This window comes from Python bivittatus, unplaced genomic scaffold (assembly GCF_059951505.1).
Source record: "Python bivittatus isolate LINGU-HERP-01145 unplaced genomic scaffold, Pbiv_v1 ctg000020_np1212, whole genome shotgun sequence".
NCBI classification, from domain to species: domain Eukaryota; kingdom Metazoa; phylum Chordata; class Lepidosauria; order Squamata; family Pythonidae; genus Python; species Python bivittatus.
This window is the reverse complement of record NW_028277030.1, coordinates 63,127,160-63,149,789: the sequence shown is the minus strand read 5'-3', so window position 1 is coordinate 63,149,789 and position 22,630 is coordinate 63,127,160. Positions and strand designations below refer to the sequence as shown.

At 38.8% G+C, this 22,630-nt stretch overlaps 1 protein-coding gene across 1 annotated transcript in view; it reads right to left on the bottom strand.

Moving 5' to 3' along the window:
* Nucleotides 1–22,630, bottom strand: part of SLC35F1 (solute carrier family 35 member F1) — a 216,407-nt gene that overhangs the window by 87,274 nt on the left and 106,503 nt on the right. Inside the window, exon 2 of the mRNA XM_088139919.1 lies at nucleotides 17,880–18,055. Within this exon, the coding sequence (XP_087996045.1) occupies nucleotides 17,880–18,055 (176 nt within the window). The remainder of the gene's footprint in view (nucleotides 1–17,879; nucleotides 18,056–22,630) is intronic.

The window sequence follows — 22,630 nt, the reverse complement described above, 5'->3', positions numbered from 1 at the left end:
AAGGGCAAATGAAATAATCAAATCATAAATCTTCAAGTAACAATATTTCAGTTTGTTAGGCCAATTGTTAGCAGTCACAAGCTTCCATGGGAAGGCATTTGCACAGACCGATATAATGACTACAGCAATTCCTATGATTGCAACAGTAGATAGCAATAATTGCAGCTCTCTGTTTGATAAGCCTCATGCCCTATTTCACAACAAGCTAATAAAGATATGAGTTTCAGGATCTATCTCTATTCCTCAGACACCACAGTTATCATTACCTAAAAAGGCTACATCAAAAAACCAATACCATCGTTTATGTTCAGATCCCTTCTCTGCCCCACTGTTCTTCTGTAACACGCTCTCCCCCAGTCATCCCAGGATCCTCTGTTTCATTGGGCTTCTGAAAGGCCATAAAGATGCAGCTCTTTAAGAGAGTTTTTGGGGGCAGAGGAAGCATAGCCTTCCCCCAATTGGGGGTGCTGTATATATGTTACTACATTTGCAAGTTTTTCTTTTCTTTTTTTACTATGCTTTTACTTCAATCTTTATTGAATGTCATTTGCTCAAAGCCTTTGGGAATTGAGTGGCATGGAAGCCACAGGAAATAAATACATTTTTACTTCCTGTTGTGTTCTCTTAAAAACAGGTAAGAGGTGCCTGGCTGGAGACACAAACAGTATGGATATGAACTTTTATTGATTGATTAATAACTAAATAAATAATTGTAAATTACAGACTATAATCCACTGGTATATATATAATGTACTGGTAATGTAATGGTATGTGGGAAAGACCTTGGACATGGGGTGAAGAGATGCTGCCTACGGAATGGTTAGATAAGAGAGAGTATAGGCCACAGCTGGATAGTGGGTGAGGCAAGCGGCTCAGAAGGGACCTTCCCTAGTGTCTCAGGCTGTAAAGGAGATGGTGGGAGAACTGTACTTTCAGACTTGTAAGAGTCTGTTAATGTAGCTTTATAATAAAGTAGAATTAGCTTATCTGGTTATATTGACTGTCTGGTCTACCTGGGAAGGCTGGCATCAATCTTGCAAGTCAGAAAGTACAATTCTCCCAATGTCATCTTTACAACCCCAAAACTTAGGGAGGGTCCCCCCTGAGCCTGTAACTCTGCCTTCTGCAGCTGTGGGCTATGCTGTCTCCCAAAGTCTTTCCCACATACCATTACAGGTAATTTGTGTAAGTACTACTTATAGAAAACTGGTCAAACTAAGAGCTGTTATGTATGGTAGTTATTCCAGCTGCAGATTAACACATCCAGATTTTCCTCTTTTTTTTGTATGTATAAGAAGATGAAAGTGATTTTTATCATTTCTTTCTTCTGTTTCTCTCTCTTTTCCCTTATAGACTGGGGGCCCTTTATAGCATGTATCAGAGTAACTAATCATTTATGTGTATTAGAGAATATGGAACAGCCAGTACATTTCTGCAGCAATTGTCAAAAGAGCACAAATAAAGTACTATGTTAAAAACAATACCCTAATTTTTGCTTTCACTCATGTGCCCATGGATTTTCTAATCCATGAGTTGGATTAAAAAATATTTTCTGATAAAAGATCATCCCTGGTGATCAATTTCAGACTGTTCATCTCTTTGTTGCCCCTTGCTCAATCTGCTCTCAATATCCTTGGCTTGCTTGTCTCCATAGTCATCTACAACAACCCAAGACTTTTAAGAATAATAGTGCCTTAACATTTTCCAACTAAGGAAATTACAAAAAATATTTTAAAAAAATCCAAGCTGCTTCATGACTATTTTCACAGGCACTTTCAGCTTTAAATAGAAGCTGCACAGAAAATCATTAAGGACTATTCAGTTCCTTAAAGCAGAAACCTCATCAAACAGTGAAATTAAGTAATATTTTCCCCTGATTTCCTGAATACATTTGAATTTGGAATGCAGTATGTTACACTGATTGTGCACATGTTTTAAATAATGCTAAATGAGCCCAGTGGTTATATATTTTTAAACACACATAAATTTTAAAAAATAAAAGTGAAAGTTCAACACTGGGGATTTTGAAAGAAACTTGATTCTGCCTTTCACTTACTCTGATGAAAGACTGTATGCACCAAATGGAGAAGATACTGTTAATCTGTATTTATGTGCTATGAAATGACATTACGGCAAATATGATGAGTATAAACATTCTTTCAAGGGTTATCATGTAGACACAGATCAGTTGATTCATCTACTTAGACAGGCAAGTTAGAGTCCTTCTGAAAAAGTGTCCCTACCCTGTGGTAAAGCATTGTGACTACACAATTGATACCCCTACACCATAAAAAGCTTCTATAGTGAAGCAGGAGACGGAAGAGAGTTCCATCTGAGTTAGCCCCAACCTCTTCCTTAAATGCTTCTGCTTGGGACCACCACCTCCCAGAACTATGTAAGCTATGGCTGTCCAGATGCTGTTGGAAATAATTGGCAATTATTTGCTAATACTCATTATGTCTTAGGAAAATTGGATCAATGATTGCCCATTCTGGCTAAATCCTACAAAAATTTGAGCAACAATATCTAGATGAACACTCCTATTTTACAGTTTGGAGGTACAAATGGTCTACTTCCCAACATTTTGGAAGGCTGGTAGGAGATTTTCTTCGCGTTTAAAGTCCAACTGAGCAGCACAGAGATCTGAATAGGGCTTTGGTTCAAGTCACCTTGGGCTATGTAATTTGGAAGCCAGGTTGTTTGACTTGGATGCTAACACAAGGTGAGGGAGACCTGAGGAAGCTATTCTGCACAGGGTTGGTAAATAAAAGTGACTGTCTTGCCATCTGGAAAAAGGATTGGAATAAATTCTTTTTGATCTTTTAATTTGGCTTTCTAAAACTAATGACTATTTTAGTGGGTACTTTAAATTACAGCATGGAAATCTGTAAAAAGTTAAGGAAGTACCGTATTTTTCTGTTAATAAGATGCCCCCATGTATAAGACGACCCCCACTTTTCTAACCCAAAATTAAGAAATCAGTATTTTGAAGTTAAAGCAGAACACATTTTTATTTAGTAATTAGGTAACATTTACATGATACACTCAGTGGAAGGAGGTCCAAACTGTCTCTCTGCAGCTCTATTTCCATGCTCTTTTGCATGACTGATTACATTCAGTTTGAATTTTGCACAGTAAGACATTCGCTTATTTATTTTTTTATTTTCCGACACCTTTATGGGCTCAGAATGCTCTGACATTACCGGTCCCTGTCACATCTGTGCACTGCCTACATGCTCTCCACCTCCAATGGGATGTGTTCCAATTGGTTTGTTCAGCATCAGCTGACGTCAGTTACATAAGGGTTGTGATTGGAGGAAGTCTGTTTGCAGAGACAAGCTATTGGCAGTTTCACTCGTGATTGGAGGAAGCCTGTTTGCAGAAACAAAGCATGGGCAGTTTTGCAACCGTGTGGTTCTCTCCTCAGCTTACTTCCTTGCATAAGACGCCCTTCAATTTTTAGTGTAACAATTTTAGAAAAAAGTATTGTCTTTTAGACGGAAAAATACGGTAACTTTTTCTCCTCCTTGTTGTTGTGTTGTACCCCAGTCTTTGGCCAGAGTAGCTTAAAGTTTAATAAAAATTAAGTCTTGATCCTCAGGTTTCCCTTCCATTTCAAACACAAAAGGAGATGGAAAGGGGAAAAGAAGGCAAGCAAAATGAGGTGGCAATTTAAAAAATTATGACTAAGTAACAACTAACTTATTATTGTGACACAGTTCTAAATTGCTGACTCTTCTGGTTTTGAATGGAAACAAACATTTCTGGTAATCTGTGCTGAAACCACCACACACACCCCTTGCTTTTTAAAAATCTCTGTCATTGCCCGAGCATGATAGATGATTACTGGGTCAAACTTGGGAGAGAAGTGAAGCTGATGAAAAATATGGTAGGAGCTCTACTTTTCTGTTACTCCCTCTTTTGCCTGGTAGAATGGCAAGAACAGGGATAACAGCAGCAATTCTACTTATGTAGTGTTTAGGAGACCGAAAAGAAACCTCCATTCAACAGCAAAGAAATCTGAGCCATTTTCATAAAACAACTGAACAATTTCCTGAAAAAATAATACAGAATAATTGTGAATATTCTCCTACTTGACTATTTTTTAAGCACTATATATGTTCAGCTAGATGACAGCATCTAGTCATTCTTGGCTGATTCCAAAAAACAATAGGTAGAGCCAGATTTTGTGAATAGAGGATGGTAGACTATCATGAAATACAGTCGTATGAAAAAGAAAGTACACCCTCTTTGAGTTCTATGGTTTTATATATCAGGACATCATAAAAATCATCTGGTCCTTTGTTGTTGTTGTTTAGTCGTTAAGTCGTGTCCGACTCTTCGTGACCCCATGAACCATATTGCGCCAGGCCTTCCTGTCCTATCTGGTCCTTAGTGGTTCTCAAAAGTAGGTAAATGCAACCTCAGATGAACAACAACCCATGACACATTACACCATGTCATCATTTATTTTACAAAAAGAAAGCCAAAATGGAGAAGCTTGGTCTTGAGGCACACCTTTATACTCCTGATGAAAAATTGGGCAAATGTCATGTAGTTTCTCTCAAAAGAATACATTCCTAGATTTATATCTTATTTTTTAAATGACTGAGGACTGCATCACAACATTCAAGGAAGGATGCAGTTCAGTGTCCTGGGAAACAGGGATCTGGACAGGATGTTCTTCCAATACCCCTAGTTCCAGCTCTTCTTGGCTCCTGAAGAGAAGAATGGCACCGAGCATCGGATTTCATGAATACACCATAGAAGGTCAAAGTCCCTCTAGGCACTGCTTAGTACTTCTAATATGATTTTTAAAAAATAAAATGAGAAAGACAATGGTGAGGATAAATTTTATTCTTTTGAATTTTTATATTCCTCACATGCAAAGCGACATTCTGGCAAAAATGAGACTTACGGTCCTTGATCAGTAGAGTTACCATCAAGGAACCAGATTTCAAAATGTGCCCTACAAATGTGCCATGCATAAGCCTCTATGCCTGCTAGCAGCTAACAGCTTGAACTGATAAATAATTAAATATTTCATAAACTGCAATGAAAATTGGTGTTGGATAAAATGGGAAACTACTTAGCTCAAATATTGCTGCACTTTCACAAAATAACCATCAACTATCCTCTGGGCAAAGGAAAAGGAGAATCTGTTTACTAAGCAGAAACCATCTTATGAATTCTAACACCACTCCCAGGTGAGATTTCTCCCCTTTTTATGCACTCTGCTTGCATTCATAAAAGAGTTGGCATCAATAACATTATGCCCAACATAAGAAGAAGTAATACAACTAGCACACACCAGGAGGTTATTCTTTGCATTTGTGTGATGGATTTTCTCACAATTCTTGCTTGCATCTGTACAGTATGCCTCAAACTGAAGTCCCTCACTTGGAGCAGAAGCACACCAATGAACCCACCATTGCCTGAGGCTGATTTGTACATTCACAGGGTCTGCTGTATGCATGCATGCATATATAAGGTCCTGAGTGGTCTATTAAGGGTAAAAACGAATCCATGTTGCTTGTATGTTACTATTTGTGAAGATGGGCTTGCTTTGCTGATGTGGGGCTGCTTGGCCTCAGGAAAGAATTAAATATTCAGTGGTGCCTGCTTTCTGAACTGAACAACAGAGATTTAAGCCTGAGTCCAGGAACCTGATGATCTGCAGATGTATTGTACTGCAGTTCCTACAATTCTTTATCATTGGCCACATTGGCTGGGACTGACTGAATGTGAGGTCCAAGATATTTGGAAAACAGCAGGTTGAGCATCCTGCAACAAGCCTTTCCAGCCCAAGGTGCTCAGCTAAGAGACCCTTTTTCCTGAAGTTCTACTAAAACGATAGTCTTCAGAGGACACAATGCATTAGTTAATGTGCTCTTTTCTGTTTCTCTTATTATACTCCGATAAGGGTGTGGGGGTACAATCTATATCTGGGTTTGGTAGCCATCTACTCTATCCAGACAGCATTCTTGGAGCAATTTATATTCTGAAAATGAAAAACTGGGTAGAAGGAGAAATAATTTGATGGTGCCTGACTGATGAGCCCTCAAGTCATGACTGGTATAAGGTCATACACAGTAAAATATGTTATTTCAAAAGTCTTTATCATAGTGATTTTATAGCACCATTGTAAATTGCAAAATGTATTGTTGCTTTTGCTAAATCTCATTCAGCAACTTCCCTTGTGATCTTATCGACTTAACCGTCTATAAAACTAACACAGGGTTTTTCTTCTAGTTTTTTTCTTCCCAACTCCTAATTCCTACCACTTAGGGCATTTCATTGTAGCAGTTCCATAATCCTATGCCAGTTTACTCAGCATAAGTCCCCCACAGTTCAATGATATTTACTCCCAAATAACTGAAAAGAAGAAAAAGATGAAGGTTGCCTAGTTAAACCACGATGGCTATTCACCAGCTTTTTCTGATGCTGCTTGCTTTCATGCTGAGTCAGAGAATCATGGGAGAGACAAAGAATATGTTTCACATACAGTGTTAAGCAAGCATTGAACAGAAATATAGTGTACTTTGCTGCAAGGAGCTTTATTTGTCAGACAACAACCGAGGGAAAGGGATGTGATTTTGCTTTTCAAAATGATGGTAAAGAGAGGGAGAAAAAAATCATTTTCATCTTCACTCACAGAAAGCACAAGCACAAGTGATCTGCTATAAATAATTCATACACACACACCCTACACAAATCCTGCTATAGTGCCAAGTCTTGCTATACTGCAAGGGGAGGGGATATATTTCTGCGAGAAATGAGGAAAGGATGCGGGAGTGTACACCAAGTGCATATATTTCCCAGCAACATCACCCAAGGGGTGAAGATCACCCCAACTGCCCAGCAAAAGCAAGCAGACACCTATATTGGGTAACAATGATAGAGGAAGATGCTGGAGGTGGATGATCACTTTAGTGGCAATGGCAAAGGTATAACTTGATACTGCATGGGAGAAGGCAGTAGTATCCCACTCCATTTTACCAAGAAAACCACAAGGATGGACCAGATAAAGTTATTAACAACATGGTACTGGATGATGGGTTGGATGGCACTCAAAAGACTACTGAAGACTTGCTGAGATCTTTTGGGCTATGGATAGTGCTTATGAGTGGCTAAATTAAAGCCTTAAGGAAGCCTAGTTGTTGATGTTGCCATGCAGGAGAAGAAAATCTGAAGACTCAAAGACAAAATCACAGTGGGAAAATAAAACATAAGAAGCATGAACATGGGAAAACTCAACACAATGAAAAACAAAATGAATCAACTATGCATTGATATATCAGGCACCACTAATTGAAAAAGATTGGAATTAGACACTTTCAATCAAAGATCACACTGTTTACTACTCAAGGCATGAAAAATGAAGTAAGAATAGCACTGTTTTAGAATTCATAATGAAGACATTGAAATGGTGGATAGCTTCTATTTTTAGGATTGACTATCACTGATAAAGGAGCCCACAGTCATGAAATAAACCACAGAGTAATACTTGGTAGAAAAGCAATGCGGGCCTTGGAAAAAAATATTCAGATGCCATAATGTATTTTTACCTACAAAGATCAGAATTGGGCAGGCAGTGGTTTTCCCTTTGACACTTTGAAAGCAAAAGTTGGAGTGTGAAGAATCAGGATAGAAAGAATATTGATGGTTTTGAACTTTGGTGATGGAAAGGACTCCTGAGAATACCATGGATAGCCAAGAAAAAAAAAAAAAAGGATCATAAAACAAATTAATCCAGAATTCTCACTTGAGGCACAAATGACCTGGCTCAAATTATCTGATTTTGGGAGCTTCCAGTTGAGAGTCATGGTGAGCTACATGTCTCTTTTTTCCCATTTCCCATTTTTCGGGAAAAGACCAAAAAAAAAAAAAAAAAAGATGAGAAGAAATCAAGCTCTGGGACTCTATTTGAAGGGGTTAAGAATTAAAATTGTTAAAAGCATAGGGAAGGAACATAAGGTTGGCTTATTTGATCCAGGTTAAGATAGTTAGTTATATCTGACATCCCTTACTGGACTTTGGCTGATAAGGAACAAATTACAAGGTTTTTGGATTTTGTTTTATTTTAGTTAAGAGATGAGATATGGGGTGAAGAGGGTATATGCTGTAACTTAAGCAATAGTGACAAACTACTTAAATTCATGTGTAATTGTGATGAAGGGAGAAGTTCTCTTTTTTTCTTTTTCACACTATTTTCCTTCCTTCCTTCCTTCCTTCCTTCCTTCCTTCCTTCCTTCCTTCCCTCCCTCCCTCCCTCCCTCCCTCCCTCTTATATTTTTGTAGTTTGTATACCACCAATAGAAGAGAATATGTGTAGCTCAGGGTTGAACTGTGGAGTCCTTGGGGTTCTCTGAGCATTATGCACTGTGGAAATGTTGTGCACTGAAGATGTTACCTAGCCGGGTAATGAAACATTTGCAAGAAAACAACCAAGCTCAGAGAACCCCAAGGACTCCACAGTTTGTATAGTTTTTACTCTTTTTATCTGTAATCTTTAATAAATTATTTGAAAAAATTATCTGATTTTGGACATATTATGGGAAAACCCAGCTCCTTGAGAAGTCCATATTGCTGGGAAAGGTGGGAGGAAAGGAACCCCTCCCCCCCAGGAAGTTGGATAGAAATGTGAAGAGCCAGGCTGGGAACAGATCATCCTGGAGATCTATGTGGTTACTAAGAGTTACCACCATTTTGATTGTACATAATGAATCAAATCGAATAAGCAAGTCAACCACCAATTAATTTTTTAAAATCTTCCTGTTTACTTCAGTTTAGGGTTCCATGAAGACATTTTAACTGCTCACTTGGTCTTTATGTAGTATGTCATTTGAAAGGTATTCAGCAACCTATCTACCCTGTTTGGCAGCAGTCTTCCCAAGCTCCAAATCCTTCTTTGACTCTGATTCTTGCCTGAAGAAAGTGTTTGCAACCCAGCTGTCCAGCTGTACTTTTTACTTTTCTTCTAGTGGCCTGGCTCTTCCTGAATACCATCACCTGTGTGACGCTGGCTGAGGCCACCATAGCAGGTCTGGTAAGAGAAGAAAATTGTAACACTGGGGATTTCCTTGGGTCTTGGCTCTCAAATCACATGGAGAAACTACAGGCATACAGCTAGAGTGAAAAGTCCTGGTGGTCCTACTGGTGCTTTTCCCTTTGCTCCAACCAAAGGAGACAATTGTTTCTCTTCTGCCACAAATTAACTGTGCATGAAAGGAAGGATGGTTTTTCTCTCTCCATGTGAACTTTTGTAGGATACCGCACCTATATCAAAGGGAATATCTTTACATTCAGTGTGTGGAAAACAAGGAAGATCACAATGAGGAGATGGGAAAGACTGTCTCTACTGATAAAAAAGGAAGTTTAATGGGATTCTTTTCACAGGGTATTCTATGGCCCTTCACCACACAGAGAATAAGCTTGACATCATAAGCAGCTGCCCTCCAAATACCTTTCCCCCAGACATATTAATTATGCTGGTTGAGACAGACAGGAGTTGTAATCCAAAATATCTGGAAGACATCATATTGCAGGGAAAAAAATCAGTTAACTACCCATCAGATGTCACCAGCCATGATTTTATAACATGATTGACTCTGTTCCAGTACAACTCGGGCATATCAACAAATAATGTTTAAAAGAGTTCAAACATCCCTCCCTCAGGACAAGGAAGTGTGAAATTGGTGTTTCTTCCATTAATCCTCTTATTTATGTTGCCAAAACTCAAGCTGGGGCTCTGTTGTTGAAGAACTACTTAAATCACACAGTGAGAATTTCCTTCAGCTGTGAAGCCAGTTGCCTTGGGAAATGTCAGCTGGCGGAATTTCTGTCAAGTAATAAGGGCAAGGGTGCAACTGTTTCTGCCTGATATTTTAACTAACAGCCAATCCTGTTCACATTTGTATAGACATCAGTCCCAATGGGCCCTATGAGCTTACTCTCCATAAATATGTTCGGGACTGCAGCCCAAGTCTCATTAGTTCAGATGTTTTGCTAGACTAGAGCATAACCACTTTTCCAAAGCCAAAGGCCACACTTAGTATTTAAGTGATGTGCCAGAAGCTACACTCCCAAGTCTACAAAAACTAATTTCAATTTCATTTCATTTACATTTAATTAAGAGTAGCTAATTCCTCTCCAGTGATGCATTTAGCAATTTTCCTCTCACAAAATTACAAGCTAGTGATAACTCTAAGGACTGTACCCAAAGCTTTTGGAGGTCCTTAGATTATGCACCTCTAGGATAGACCATGATTCTTGTCAAAATATAGCAGCTCTTCCATAATAGCTATCCTCACTTTTGCGGACACCCAATTCCCAATGAATGCTTAATTAAGTACAGTTCACAATAAGATCACATCAGAGTTTTCTAATCCCAACTCAGTGATTGGATAAAATCCCAATCCAGAGTTACTGGATAAAATAAATCTAAGGTAGAGACACTCATAAATTCACAAAGGAAATCAAATGAGATGAGAAACTTGCCACAGGATCTTAAACACCAGGACCAATATAAAGCAAAATGTAGCTCTGGGGTCTTTGCTCTGTATAATCTTCATTTTTATTAAATTGCTTACATCATTTGTGTTTTTAATTTGTAGCATATTTGCACAATACAATGACATTCTTGTTGAACATTCCATTTCAACTGAAAAGGAACACTATTTATTTATACAACTTACGTAGCTGCCCATCTCATTCTCATGACTTTGGGCAGCAAACAGAATATTAAAAATCAACACTGAATCAAAAATAACAATTAAAAAACAACAAAACCTTCCAAACAATACAATGTGCCAATGCCCACAAAACACTCTGTACCTGCAGGTCAGGTTCACCTAACATCCTGGTCCCAGCACTGGTGAGAAGAGCCAGATTTTTAAGACTTTCCAAAAGGCCAACAGAGTAAGGGCTATTTGCATCTCAGGAGGACTGCTGTGCCAGAGGGCAAGCACTGCGACACAGAAGACGCATCTCCTGGGTACCATTAGATGACACTGGTCATATCATCAGAAGGAATCTGAAGTATGCACAATCTGATAGATCTAGTGGGATGAGTAGAGCAGAGCAGAGACAACTGAAGATAGATAGTCCCACAAATAACATGGCCTTGTGCCATGTAGGGCTATATAGGTGATCACCAGCACCTTGAATTGCACCCAGAAGCCTTCTGGAGCCATTGCAGCTAATAAAGCAGTGGTTTACATGGATGTATCACTTTTCATGTGAAGCATATGTTAGAACTCAATCTAATGAGGAGGTGAACAGTATATTTATACCATTTTGCATAAGAAGAGAAAAAGAATTCAATCTAAATCTATCTTCCACTTCAAAGTACATAAAAACTGAGTATTTTCTAAAGATTTGGATTGTGAATGCATGTTTTTTTAAAAATTTCAAACAATGAAAGATTATATGCATCCTTTCTGAAAATATATGTTTTTTACGTACAAATCATCTGACAAAGAAAAATGAAAACCTGGTGAAAACTTAAAATGGACTATTCATTTTTGAGGTGGCTGGTCTGAATATGCAGATCTCTACATACATGTATGTTCTGGCTTCCAATAATGAATTATTAGAGGCGTGTGTGTGTGTGTTACAAAAATGGACAATAGACATAAGGCTCTATTTCTGCCTAGATAAACTCATGACTGGCAGCCCACCAGAAGTGGCAACTTGTTGGAAAACATGACTCCTTAGCTTTCCTACGGGCGTGCTCTGCCTCTGATATCTGGGATGCAGTTATGATTTGTAGTCCTTCTCAGTTATTATTTACACTATGTCCCTCATAATGTGGGTCCTCTTAATAATCTTGGCCCTCCTCCCCAGAAATAACATTGGATTTCTTCAAGCAGTTGTGTGTTGACGTAGCCCTTTGCAGAAGGAGAGCCTCTGTGTGTACAACTATACGTGTGCTGCCTTCCATACAAGCTGAAACCCTTCAAGGTTTTTTTCCCCCCCCTCTGCAGATACCACTGGAGTGACAAATGGGGTGGAGGGATTAGCTTGAGCAGTCCCATGGCAAACACTCCTGTTTTAATAAGAACTGAAAATCTTGCAGGCTTTATTTTACTTTGCCATATTTCAATATTTGCAATTCTTCTTGTTTTGTCAGACAATTATACTGTGCTGTCTTACTCTCATTAGTCAATATAATTTTCCCTTTCCTTTGCTGCATGGAATAAGACGTATGAAGGGGGAAATAGTTAATTTCTCTATATTTCTTGAAGTTGTGGCTAAAATAAAATCACAAACATGTATGTTCTTATTAGATGTAATTACATCTAATAACACTCTATATCTTTTGAACCCATTAAACTGCTCCAAGCATTTATACTATTTTGTTGTTGTTATGGAGCTATGCAAAACCTGTAGAACTCCTAGCCTGCAATGACAGCAGCATTATGCAAACTCAGAGTTGATTGGACAACAAAGTTACACAATCCTATGGTTACACAAAACTCTAACATCCCCATAAGCATTTAGCTTGCACGGGTGCCAAGTTACTCAGCTTTTAAATTTCACAAGACAGAATTTGAATGTGTTCGTTATCAAATGATGCCCTAAAATAAAACAAAAGATTTATCATCTCAATACCATATGAATCATAAGCAAATTCTATAGTACAAACCTATAACACTGAAATCTCTGTCAGCTCTCTCTGTATGTATATAACTTTCTCAGCAACATTTTGCTTAATAGTTTTCAGTGCTGAGAGATTCTGCAGGGCCGCTTTAACTTTGTGAGGGTTTTCTGTAAGCATAAAAACCGAAATAGTAAAATCCTCCATCATCTTTTTCCAAAGTCCTCCAAGATGGAGTCACGGGTTATTGTTGCTTCTAGACAGACTGTATGAGATTTACCCCAGAAGTCCTATGTTCACAAAAATGGGCATGGATTCCCATTAGCAGCTTTCAAGCAGAATGCAAACCCTTGACCACTTCATGGCAACTCAAAGTTTCCTCAGAAAATGTAACAAGAAAAGTGCAAGCTTTTTCAACTTTCCAATCTTTTAATCAGGCAAGCAAGTGGAGGAAAGGAAGGGGAGAGGGGAGAGAAAAAGATTCTTATTCCTATACAACAGGTATCCTAGGTTTGGATTCCACATATGGGTTGGGAAATGAGGAACAAATATTACTCTTAGGTTACATAATGAAAAACAGAAAGAATTATCTTTTTGCCTCTTGTACTGCACCAGCTCAAATTCTTCACATATAATCATAATTAAAAATAGTAGCTTTGTAATACCTGTTTTGCATTGGTAGGGGAAAAGAGGCATCACAAGGAGATGCTTTGAAAAGTGCAAGCAGAATGCTTTTAAATACAGCTTTTTATGAGAACATCCCATGGGAATGGCTGCTTCAAAAAGACCTTGTAAAACAGTATCAGGATTTTTCCCAGGGCTGTGACTTTTATTATCCTTTGAAAGTTTGCTTCATTTTCTGTGAAAAAGGCGTTAGCTAGATATCAGGTGTATCTTCTTACTTAAAAGGTGGATCATTCTGATTTTCTACAGCTACTATTTCAATAACCCCAAGCAAAAATTAGGAACCACATTGTGATGGGGAGGTGTTTTTCAATTTTCATGCAGAAATCTGCGTCTTTGATAATGAGATTCTTTGGTGAAACAGCCTAAAAATCAAACATGTTTCTGAACTTTTCATCCATGTTCCGAACATTGAATGCAGCTGTCTAAAATAGCTTTTGGGGTCCAATTTTCAGGAAGCTTCTCTGCTGATCCAAAGCCAGCCTACAAGTCATTGCTCAGAATTCTTCCGCTTTGGGGTTCCCTTTTTGGTGATGTTCTCAGATTTTGCACATCTTTAGCTATACTGAGGTCCAGTACTTTGGCATCAAAGGTCCAGAGCCTTTTTATGCTAACAGCCACACAGGGCTTTGCAATGATATCTTGGGGGCCATGCTCTAAAAAAGCTGGTGGGACCACAAGAATGAAATGGGACAAAAATTGAACCTGAGATTATTTAAATTAACCTGAATTAAAATTAGAATAAATGAACTAAATATTGCTAAAATGATTATTCTATAATTTTACCCTATAGCCCCATAGAGTAGGGCTTGCAAACAGTATGAAAAGTGGTTCTGTCTATATTTAGCTTAGTGGTCAGCTATTATGGGACATAGCTTGGCAAGAGGAACACCAGAGTGCACATGTCCTTTGGCACCAAGGCATGGGTGAACTGATCACTGATGAACAATCAAAGGCAGTGTAGAGTGGGAGAAAATGCCTCAGCAAAAAAAAAAAAAAAAGGCCACCAATTAGAATTCAATTAAATGCACACAATTAATTAGTTGCATAGAATTGAAAAGTCAAATGTAGATAAATGGCTTTTTTGTTTTCTTTTGAAGAACATATGAAGTACTTATGTCCTTTTTTATATGCAATTATCCCTGGAAAGGAAATTGAAATGATTCTGTTTCCTTACCAAGGACATTCGTTGACTATTGCTTCTCATCTAGATATCTGACAGCAGACATACTAAAATTACACGTCGCTCTGGGAATTCTTGAAACACCAGTAAGAAAAAGAAGAATTGATTTCTCTGTAGTCCAAGAAGAACACAGTTCAGATTTAATGAAAATAGATGAAAGTTTAGAGGATCACTCAAAAGTTCACCAAAAAGGAAAGCACTTCTAGACAATAATGGAAGTGAAAACAGGATGAAAATAATTAAAGATAATACAAAACAAAATGAAATTCAGTACTTTCACTTAGCTCTAAGTGTGAGCCAAAAGATGATTCTCAATTTGATAAACATAGTAAATATTATGAAGTCATGCCACTTATATTGTGCATCAAGCAAAACAGCAAACAACGTCACAGTAAAGACTGCACTTCCATTACCTGTGAATACATCTACATGGATATGTGGCATTCATTTGAATACATATTGGTAAATCATTGAGTGCTTGCTCCAGGCCTAATTTGCATTGGAAATCTGCAGAAAAGTGATTTTCTAATAAAACGTATCTTGAGAATTATCTTTACACCCACACTTGTTAACATATGGATCCTTAGGTGAGCCAAAAAACCAGAGGCAAGGGTTTCTTCACTGCCTCTTGCCTATGTAAACAGCAACTGGAATAGTCTCTTGACCCACTGCAGCGGCTCTTTTACTTGCTCCTTCCAGGCAAGTGGACCATTTAACTTGGTGTGAATAACTGCAGGGATGGTCAGAATTTTCCCTTTGGTATTCAATCCTTCTTCCCTATATTGTGGCTTGGGGAAGAGCGGGGAATGCTCAAGGGAAGAGCAGAGGTAAAACTATTCCCAGGGTAATAAGTTAATGGAGCCCTTGGCCCATCTTTGCACTCAGTCAACAAGCAAAATCCTGATTGCTAACTCTATAGGCCCATCTCTGTGCCAAATCAGTGGGATCTGGGTAGTGCAAACTGGACATCTCAAGGGCAAAGGCTCATGTTTTATATTAAGTCTGCTAAGATTTTACAGCTACTTGTTCACCTTAATGTGAATTGCAAATCATTTTTGTAACAATCTATCCTATTGGTGTAATAGAACTAGGCAAAAGGAATAGAATGGAAACGAACACTAATTTGTCCACTGGAAATTAACCAGAGTAAGGAAGGAAGCATTGATTGCTTGCAGACAACCCAGAGACAGAAGCATCTGCAAATTCTTGGAAGAAAAACATAAATAATTCACAGAAGCCAAATGCTGAACTGAGGACTTCTATATTAAAAGGGTTCCAACAAACAGCAAGGTAATGTTTTACTTATGCACTTCAATTTTCTTCCCTTGTTTTGCAGTAATATCAGCTGCATTATTGAGAAAATTGGGAGTTGCCAAACTATAATGCTTTTTACCCTGGATTGCATCAAGAAGACTGGGAAATTCCTAGTATTTTAGGTTAGCCAACCTAATATCACAATCCAACTGTGTGAATGTATGACATGTTCGTGTTGTTGACTGGATTTTCCATCAGTTATAGTTATATGCTCTTTTTTATTGTATATTTGCTGTTTTGTTTTTATCCTGTGAGCCACCCAGAATTGACTGGAGTTGAGTGGCACCTAAGCTGAATAAAATAAAATAAAATAAAATAAAATAAAATAAAATAAAATTCTTCATGTTTGAATTTCAAACCCCTATCTGCCTGAACTGATAGAAGTAATAGAAATGGGTATGGGAATTGATGTCTAAAATATCTGAAGGGCACTATATTGCCTATGTGTTTTAAAAACAACAGGTTGTATCCAATCCTGGCTATTTTCCCAGGTATTTAGCCAAGAGTTTAAGCAAGCTCTGCTGGTGATATGGCTTTTTGCTTTGGGGGGGATTGTTATTTTAACCAGGGTGCCAGGTTATATGTTCTGATGGTGCTGGTTTTAATCTCTGTATGTCACCCAGAATCACGACGGCTCTATAAACCATTTACATAAATAAATCCAACAGGTTCTTTTGTTCTAATGTAATGATGTGTCCTTTTTTCCTAGCCAGTTGGAATTTTGTGACATAACTCATAAATGATCAATTTAATATCACTGTTGAATGTGTTTGATTAAGTACAATTAAAATATAATTCCCTGTGTATTTAATCATTTTTCCTTTCTGTCATGCTAAATGTACCATTTGGCAGCAAACTGGTAGCTATGAGGGACCAGACCCATGATTTTGCAGGGCTACAGTTGGCCCTAGGCTGAGGTTCTGCACTCATGTACAAATGGACAATACTTATGCTCTTACCAGAAACTAGCTTTTCAGAGAAGCTTCATTCCTACTTTCTGCTCTCCATGTCTGAGAAGGTGCTTTGGATGGATGTGGGATACTCAATAATAGTATGAAATATGGCACAGAAGACTACAGAAGCTATATGGACTGATATCAAGTGATGCTGTACTAATAGTGCAAAGCCACAGTGGTGCAATTGTAAGTCTTCGTGGATAGAGAAGCATTTAGAGAGAGGGAGAGGGAGAGGGAGAGGGAGAGGGAGAGGGAGAGGGAGAGGGAGAGGGGTGCATCTCATCAGCAAACAGTTTTATTAAGAATTTTCCAATTAAAACACACACACACACTGGGTGGATTCATGCTATTTGAAATAGCTACTGTACATTTGATTTACTCATCTTTGCCATTCTGTAGTTAAAGCCAACCACAATGCTTTGGTCTCCAATGGAACTGTCTGGATCCTCTATATGAGTTGTAGTCTAACATCTGGAAGGCACTAAGTTGGGCTAGCCTAATTCAAGTATTTGAAGACAAAAGCCTGGCTTGCCTTGAGGTATTTCACCATGATTAGAAACCCCTCCCAATTCCATTCTTCCTTACCTCCTGTTGCAACTCCCATGCCATACTGGATGCTCCTCTGACCATCAAGAATTTTGGGAAGGAGAGGAAAATCCACATGAATAGAATTCTATTTACTTACATTACAGTGAACATGAAAATGTTGCCCTTATTTAATAGGAAATCAAAGAAATCCATCTCATCATTTCAATATCTTTCTAGACAACCTCCTAAGCAATCACCTCTGTTTTATTTAATTTTTTCCCTTAGATGAGCTACAAACTCATCTATCAGCTTTCTATTATTTAAAATCATAAGATTTTCTTCTAAGGAATATATTCATCAAAAGTCTGTTCTTCTGAGAGTACTTTATACCAGCAAAACATGTAATGGTGATTTTGCACCTTGGTAACAATTAACCTATTCCTGTCTACATCAGCACATCATTTTATTGCCTTTTTAAAATCATATCTAGTTATACTACAGTATATTTTGTTATGGGACAAGATCGAAGTTAATATAAAGGAAAAAGATGAGGCCATGTAAAATTTCAGGAACTGATATAATAACCAGTCTACATGCGGCAAATGCCACTTACCTTGTCTAACAGCTAATGTTGTGGTGTAGACCAAAAATAGGAGAATGTAGTTCAGAAAGCTCTGAAAGACAGGGGTGTTGGCATGAAAATCGTCTGACAAATACTTGCTGGTTAGGCTAATACCACAGATTAGCAGGGATAAGACTTGTCCCAAAGCTACAGACAACAGGAGCTCCCTAAAAGAAACAAGACAGAGAAACAATTTTGTTAGAACAGCCAAAGATGCCATTACCTCCTCCCCTTTGTTGTCCCCTAGAAGCAACGAGGAGGAAAAGAAACAGAAATCCAGGCTTTACTAGATATTACCCATAAAACAGCATAAAGCGGGTATTAAACATGTTTAAGGAAACAGAAAAATGAGTGCATGGTCACAAAACCCAATTTAACCAATGGACCTCATGATATCACTGTTTTACAAACTCCTTAAAGTAGAATTTGGAAAGGGAGAATACTGAGCACATACAAAGCATCTCCACTAACTCTTCAAAGATGAACTGAAGATCTACTCCCAATAGTGAAGTAAGCTGGGACAGTTTTGTTTATGTGACAATTCTCTGGGTGCGGCTTGGATCTGCCATGTTGGTTAACGATGATCAAGATTTGATGAAAGATTAAAGAGCAGTTTTCATCTGTGATCTCTATGTTGTGCATGAAATGAATGAAAAATCATTTTTTCCCAGGATCATGTCATCAGAAAAGACAACACAGGGTTTATATTGTTTTTTGTTTTTAAAGAGTGCACATACAGAGGCATCTGCTGAATCCAGAAGTGCACCCAGGTGACAAAGTATGTGTCCACCTCTTATGCACTTGCACGCAATGTTGTAACACATGAACAAAAGGGGCAGTTTCCACTGCAACGTCGCAATGAACACCCTTGTAAAACTTATACCCCAATATTCTGCAATGGACTGAGATTTAATTTTCAAAAGAAAATACGCATCAAATACTCAAGTCTGAGTCTATCTTAATGGAACAGCGATTACAATCCCTAGCAAATAACTTCTCAGTACTTTTAAAAGGCGTGCTTCAAACTAAGGTTCAGTCTGTAGACTCTTCAAGCAGAGATGGGAAAGATTCAGATCTGAAATCCCAGGAACTCACAGTCAGCCAGGTTTGCTAGTACTGAACTAGATAGACCAATGGTTCTTCCTTCTTCCTGAGTTCTAGTGATAATTTTGAACTTATTATAGAAAGAGTATGGCTACTGAGAGAAACATCGAAAGTAATGACATTCTTGAGCCCAAATATAAATGTTTCACAAAAAATCACACACAAACACATTTCATGTCTTCTGGATTTACCCAGTTTTTCCTAATTCATCATAATCTACCATAACTCAGCATAATTGATGAATAAATACATTTTCTCTAACATGAAAATATTCAATTTGTTCTCTTCTGATTTCTATCAAAGGACCAAACCAGAAGGTGATGTATGCTGTATTTATTTGGATGTCATGCAAAAATAGATATACAAGTAGTCCCCAGTTTAACAATGAGTTCCACTCCCAAGGTCTGTCCTTAATTCAAATTTGTATGTAAGTCGGAGCAGTATTATTGTATAATGCTGTATAAGTAGTATTGTGTAATTATCTCGAACCATTGTACAGTATATTTAACTTGAATCATTGTGTATTTAACTCAAATTTTGCTACAATACAATAGGCTCCATTCTTAACTGTGGGTTGTCCTTAAACTGGGTGTTCTTAACCCAGGGACTATGTACGTTATATAATGTCTACAGGATCACTCTATTTGCAAATATTTTAATACACTCAAAAGTATTAAAGCTATCATTTAACCCAGTTAGACTATTCCATGTTGGTGATACTGACCAACACTGGCTCTCCAAGCTACTGGGTGAAGATCTTCCACAGTGCAATTCATTTAACAGGATTATGGTGAACTATTTAACACTTTCTGATCTTACATATTTTTAATTATAAAACTAACAGTTTCTTCTTTCAGTTCTTCAAGAATTCCTGCATGGATGCCATTCTACTCAATGAATTGCTACTTATTAACTCTTATTTCTAAAGTCTTAACAGTACTTTGACACTTCTGAAGACAGATGGTTCTTCAGAAGCCTAGCACAAATGCAAAGATTCAGTCATGTCATTTTGCTTTGACAGTGAATACAAATATAAAACAAACAAACAATACACACACACACACACTCACACAGACACAGTATAACTCAGATGAATCTTCTACATTTTCCTTCACCATGCACAAACAAAATACTATGTTGCTTGATAATGTAATTGTTGTATGACTAAAATTCACAGAAGAGTGGTTTATATTCTGGGGAACATTTTTGCAAAATTTGGCACTTATAGGTTAACAGTGGGAATGGGAGTATTTCCCCTCCCAAATGCCCTGTGCTTCCATTCCCACCTTTTTTTCCTGATAGGGGGCGGGGGACAGAGAGTTGTACTAAAAAAAACTATTGCTGAAATTCAACTGTTTTGTCACTGTATTTCAGTGGTGCATTTTCAGAGACTCATGTGATTTATAGGTTGCCTGCCCTTGGGCTATATTGACCTCAACTCTCTTCCCATTGGGTCCAGAACCTTAACTCTTCAAGGCCATCTCCCCCAGTCAGTTGCCATTACTGGGACTGCCAGCTGCAGATTATGGAAGTTGTCTTCTAACACATGAGAATGGTGCCAGGCTGCAAAAGCAGCTTTATAGAACTGGTCCTGACAGGACAACCCAATAATAAATGTGAGCTGCTTTGATTTTCATCATTGTGAGATAGAGAATTTGAGTATATCTTCAAATGACAGAGTTTCCAGACTCAGTTTCAATCCAACCCGTGATCCTCCTCCTCACTGCCAATCTCAAAATACAACAAACACCACTTGAGGCAATCCATGCACCCTCCAGCTGAGCAACAGAAGGACAGAAATAGCAGTACTGAACCAGTGTCCAACTCTCCAACCATGGCTGGTGTTTTGGAAAGCAACTGAGTTCAGGGAAGTTACCAATCCATCAAATTACGATTCATGTACTCAATTTAAAATGGCATGATGGCAGGGCAAAGTCATTTCTTCAGGGAAGAGAGAGACTGCAAGCAAAGAAAAGCAAGATTTTCTACCAGCAGGAAAAGAATCTCTCTACACGTGCTCATCAACAGAGCTGTAATGCTTGTATAGGAAAACTGCACTTGAGACAGAATTTTATTTATCTATTTATTTGTCCAATTTATATAGCCACCCATCTCACAAAACAAGTGACTCTGGGTGGCGTACAACAAAGCTAAAACAATTAATAAATACTTAAAACAATTATAATTACTATTATTAAAAACATAAAAACTATGAAAAACAGAGCTAAGACAAAGTAGTAGGTGAAGGGATGTTAATAATAATGAAGTCACCTCCTAGTTCACCAGTCCCCTGGGGTCCCCAAGCCTGATGGCACAACCAGGACTTGAGGGACCTGCAGAAAATCAGAAGTAATGGAGCCAGCCTCACCTCAGGGGGGAGTATATTCCACAATGTGGATGCACACAGCAGAAAAGGCTTGCCACCTAGGGCCCGCCACATGTAGCTCCCTTGACAACAGAACCTGTAACATACCCTCTCTGCTGGATCTGGTGGGATAGGCAGATGTAATTGGGAAGAGGCGGTCCCTCAGGTAACCTGGTCCTATGCCACGTAGGCTTTCAAAGTCAATACCAGTACCTTGAATTTGACCTGGAAACAAACTGGTAAAAATACAGCCCACAAAGCAGAGGTGTAACATGTGTTCTAGCAGAAACACACGTACCTGCTTGCACTGCTGCATTTTGCACCAGCTGAAGTTTCCAAATACTCTTAAAGGGCAGCCCCATGTAGAGCACATTACAATAGTCCAACTGGGAGGTGACCAGAGCATGAGTGCAACCAGTGCTGTTTCCATTCCATTCCATACCCAGTCTGAATCCTGACTAAAAAGAATCCAGATAATCCACTTCATCCAAGGTCCTCTGAAGCTGTTACGCAACCACCTTCTCAATCGCCTTCCCCAAAAAGGGGAGGTTGGATACTGGACAAAAATTGTCCAGTTTCCTGGAGTCCAGTGGTGGCTTCTTGAGGAAGGGGCGAACCAAAGCCAAAGCCTCCTTAAGAGTTCAAGGAACAACCCCCTCACTCAAAGAAAAATTCACCACTGCCAGAACCCACTCACACAACCCCACCCCTGGGCTGCTTTCACAAGCCAGGAGGGGCATGGATCTAAAGAGCAGGTAGCAGTTGGCTGAGCTAACAGTCTTAAGGACCCTGTCCACTTCCACAGGTCCAACAGGTTCAAACTATTCCCAGATAATTGGGCAAGACTCCACCCTAGGCACCTCCTGCAGACCTGCAGTAAGGCCAGCATCCAACTCCAAGCGAATCCGAGCAATTTTGTCCAACAGATACCGAGCAAATTCCTTCACACATCCCTGCAAAAGGTTCCCCAGGCCCCTTTTACCCAAGAGGCTCATGTCACCCGATACAAGGCTGCGGGGTGGCAATCTGCAGACAGTAAGGGTGGAGAAGTACTGCCACTTCACCACCCTTACTGCCACAAGGTAGGCCTTAATAGTGGCTCTGACCCATGTTTGGTTGAGTTTGTCCTTAGTTGAGTGCCAGCTACATTCTAAATGTCTCTTCTCCAGTTTAATCTCCCTCAGCTCCTCTGGAAACCATGAGGAGTGATAGGATCCCCAAGAGGGGAGGTCACATGGGCATGATCCGATCCAATGCCTCAGCTACCCCCTTG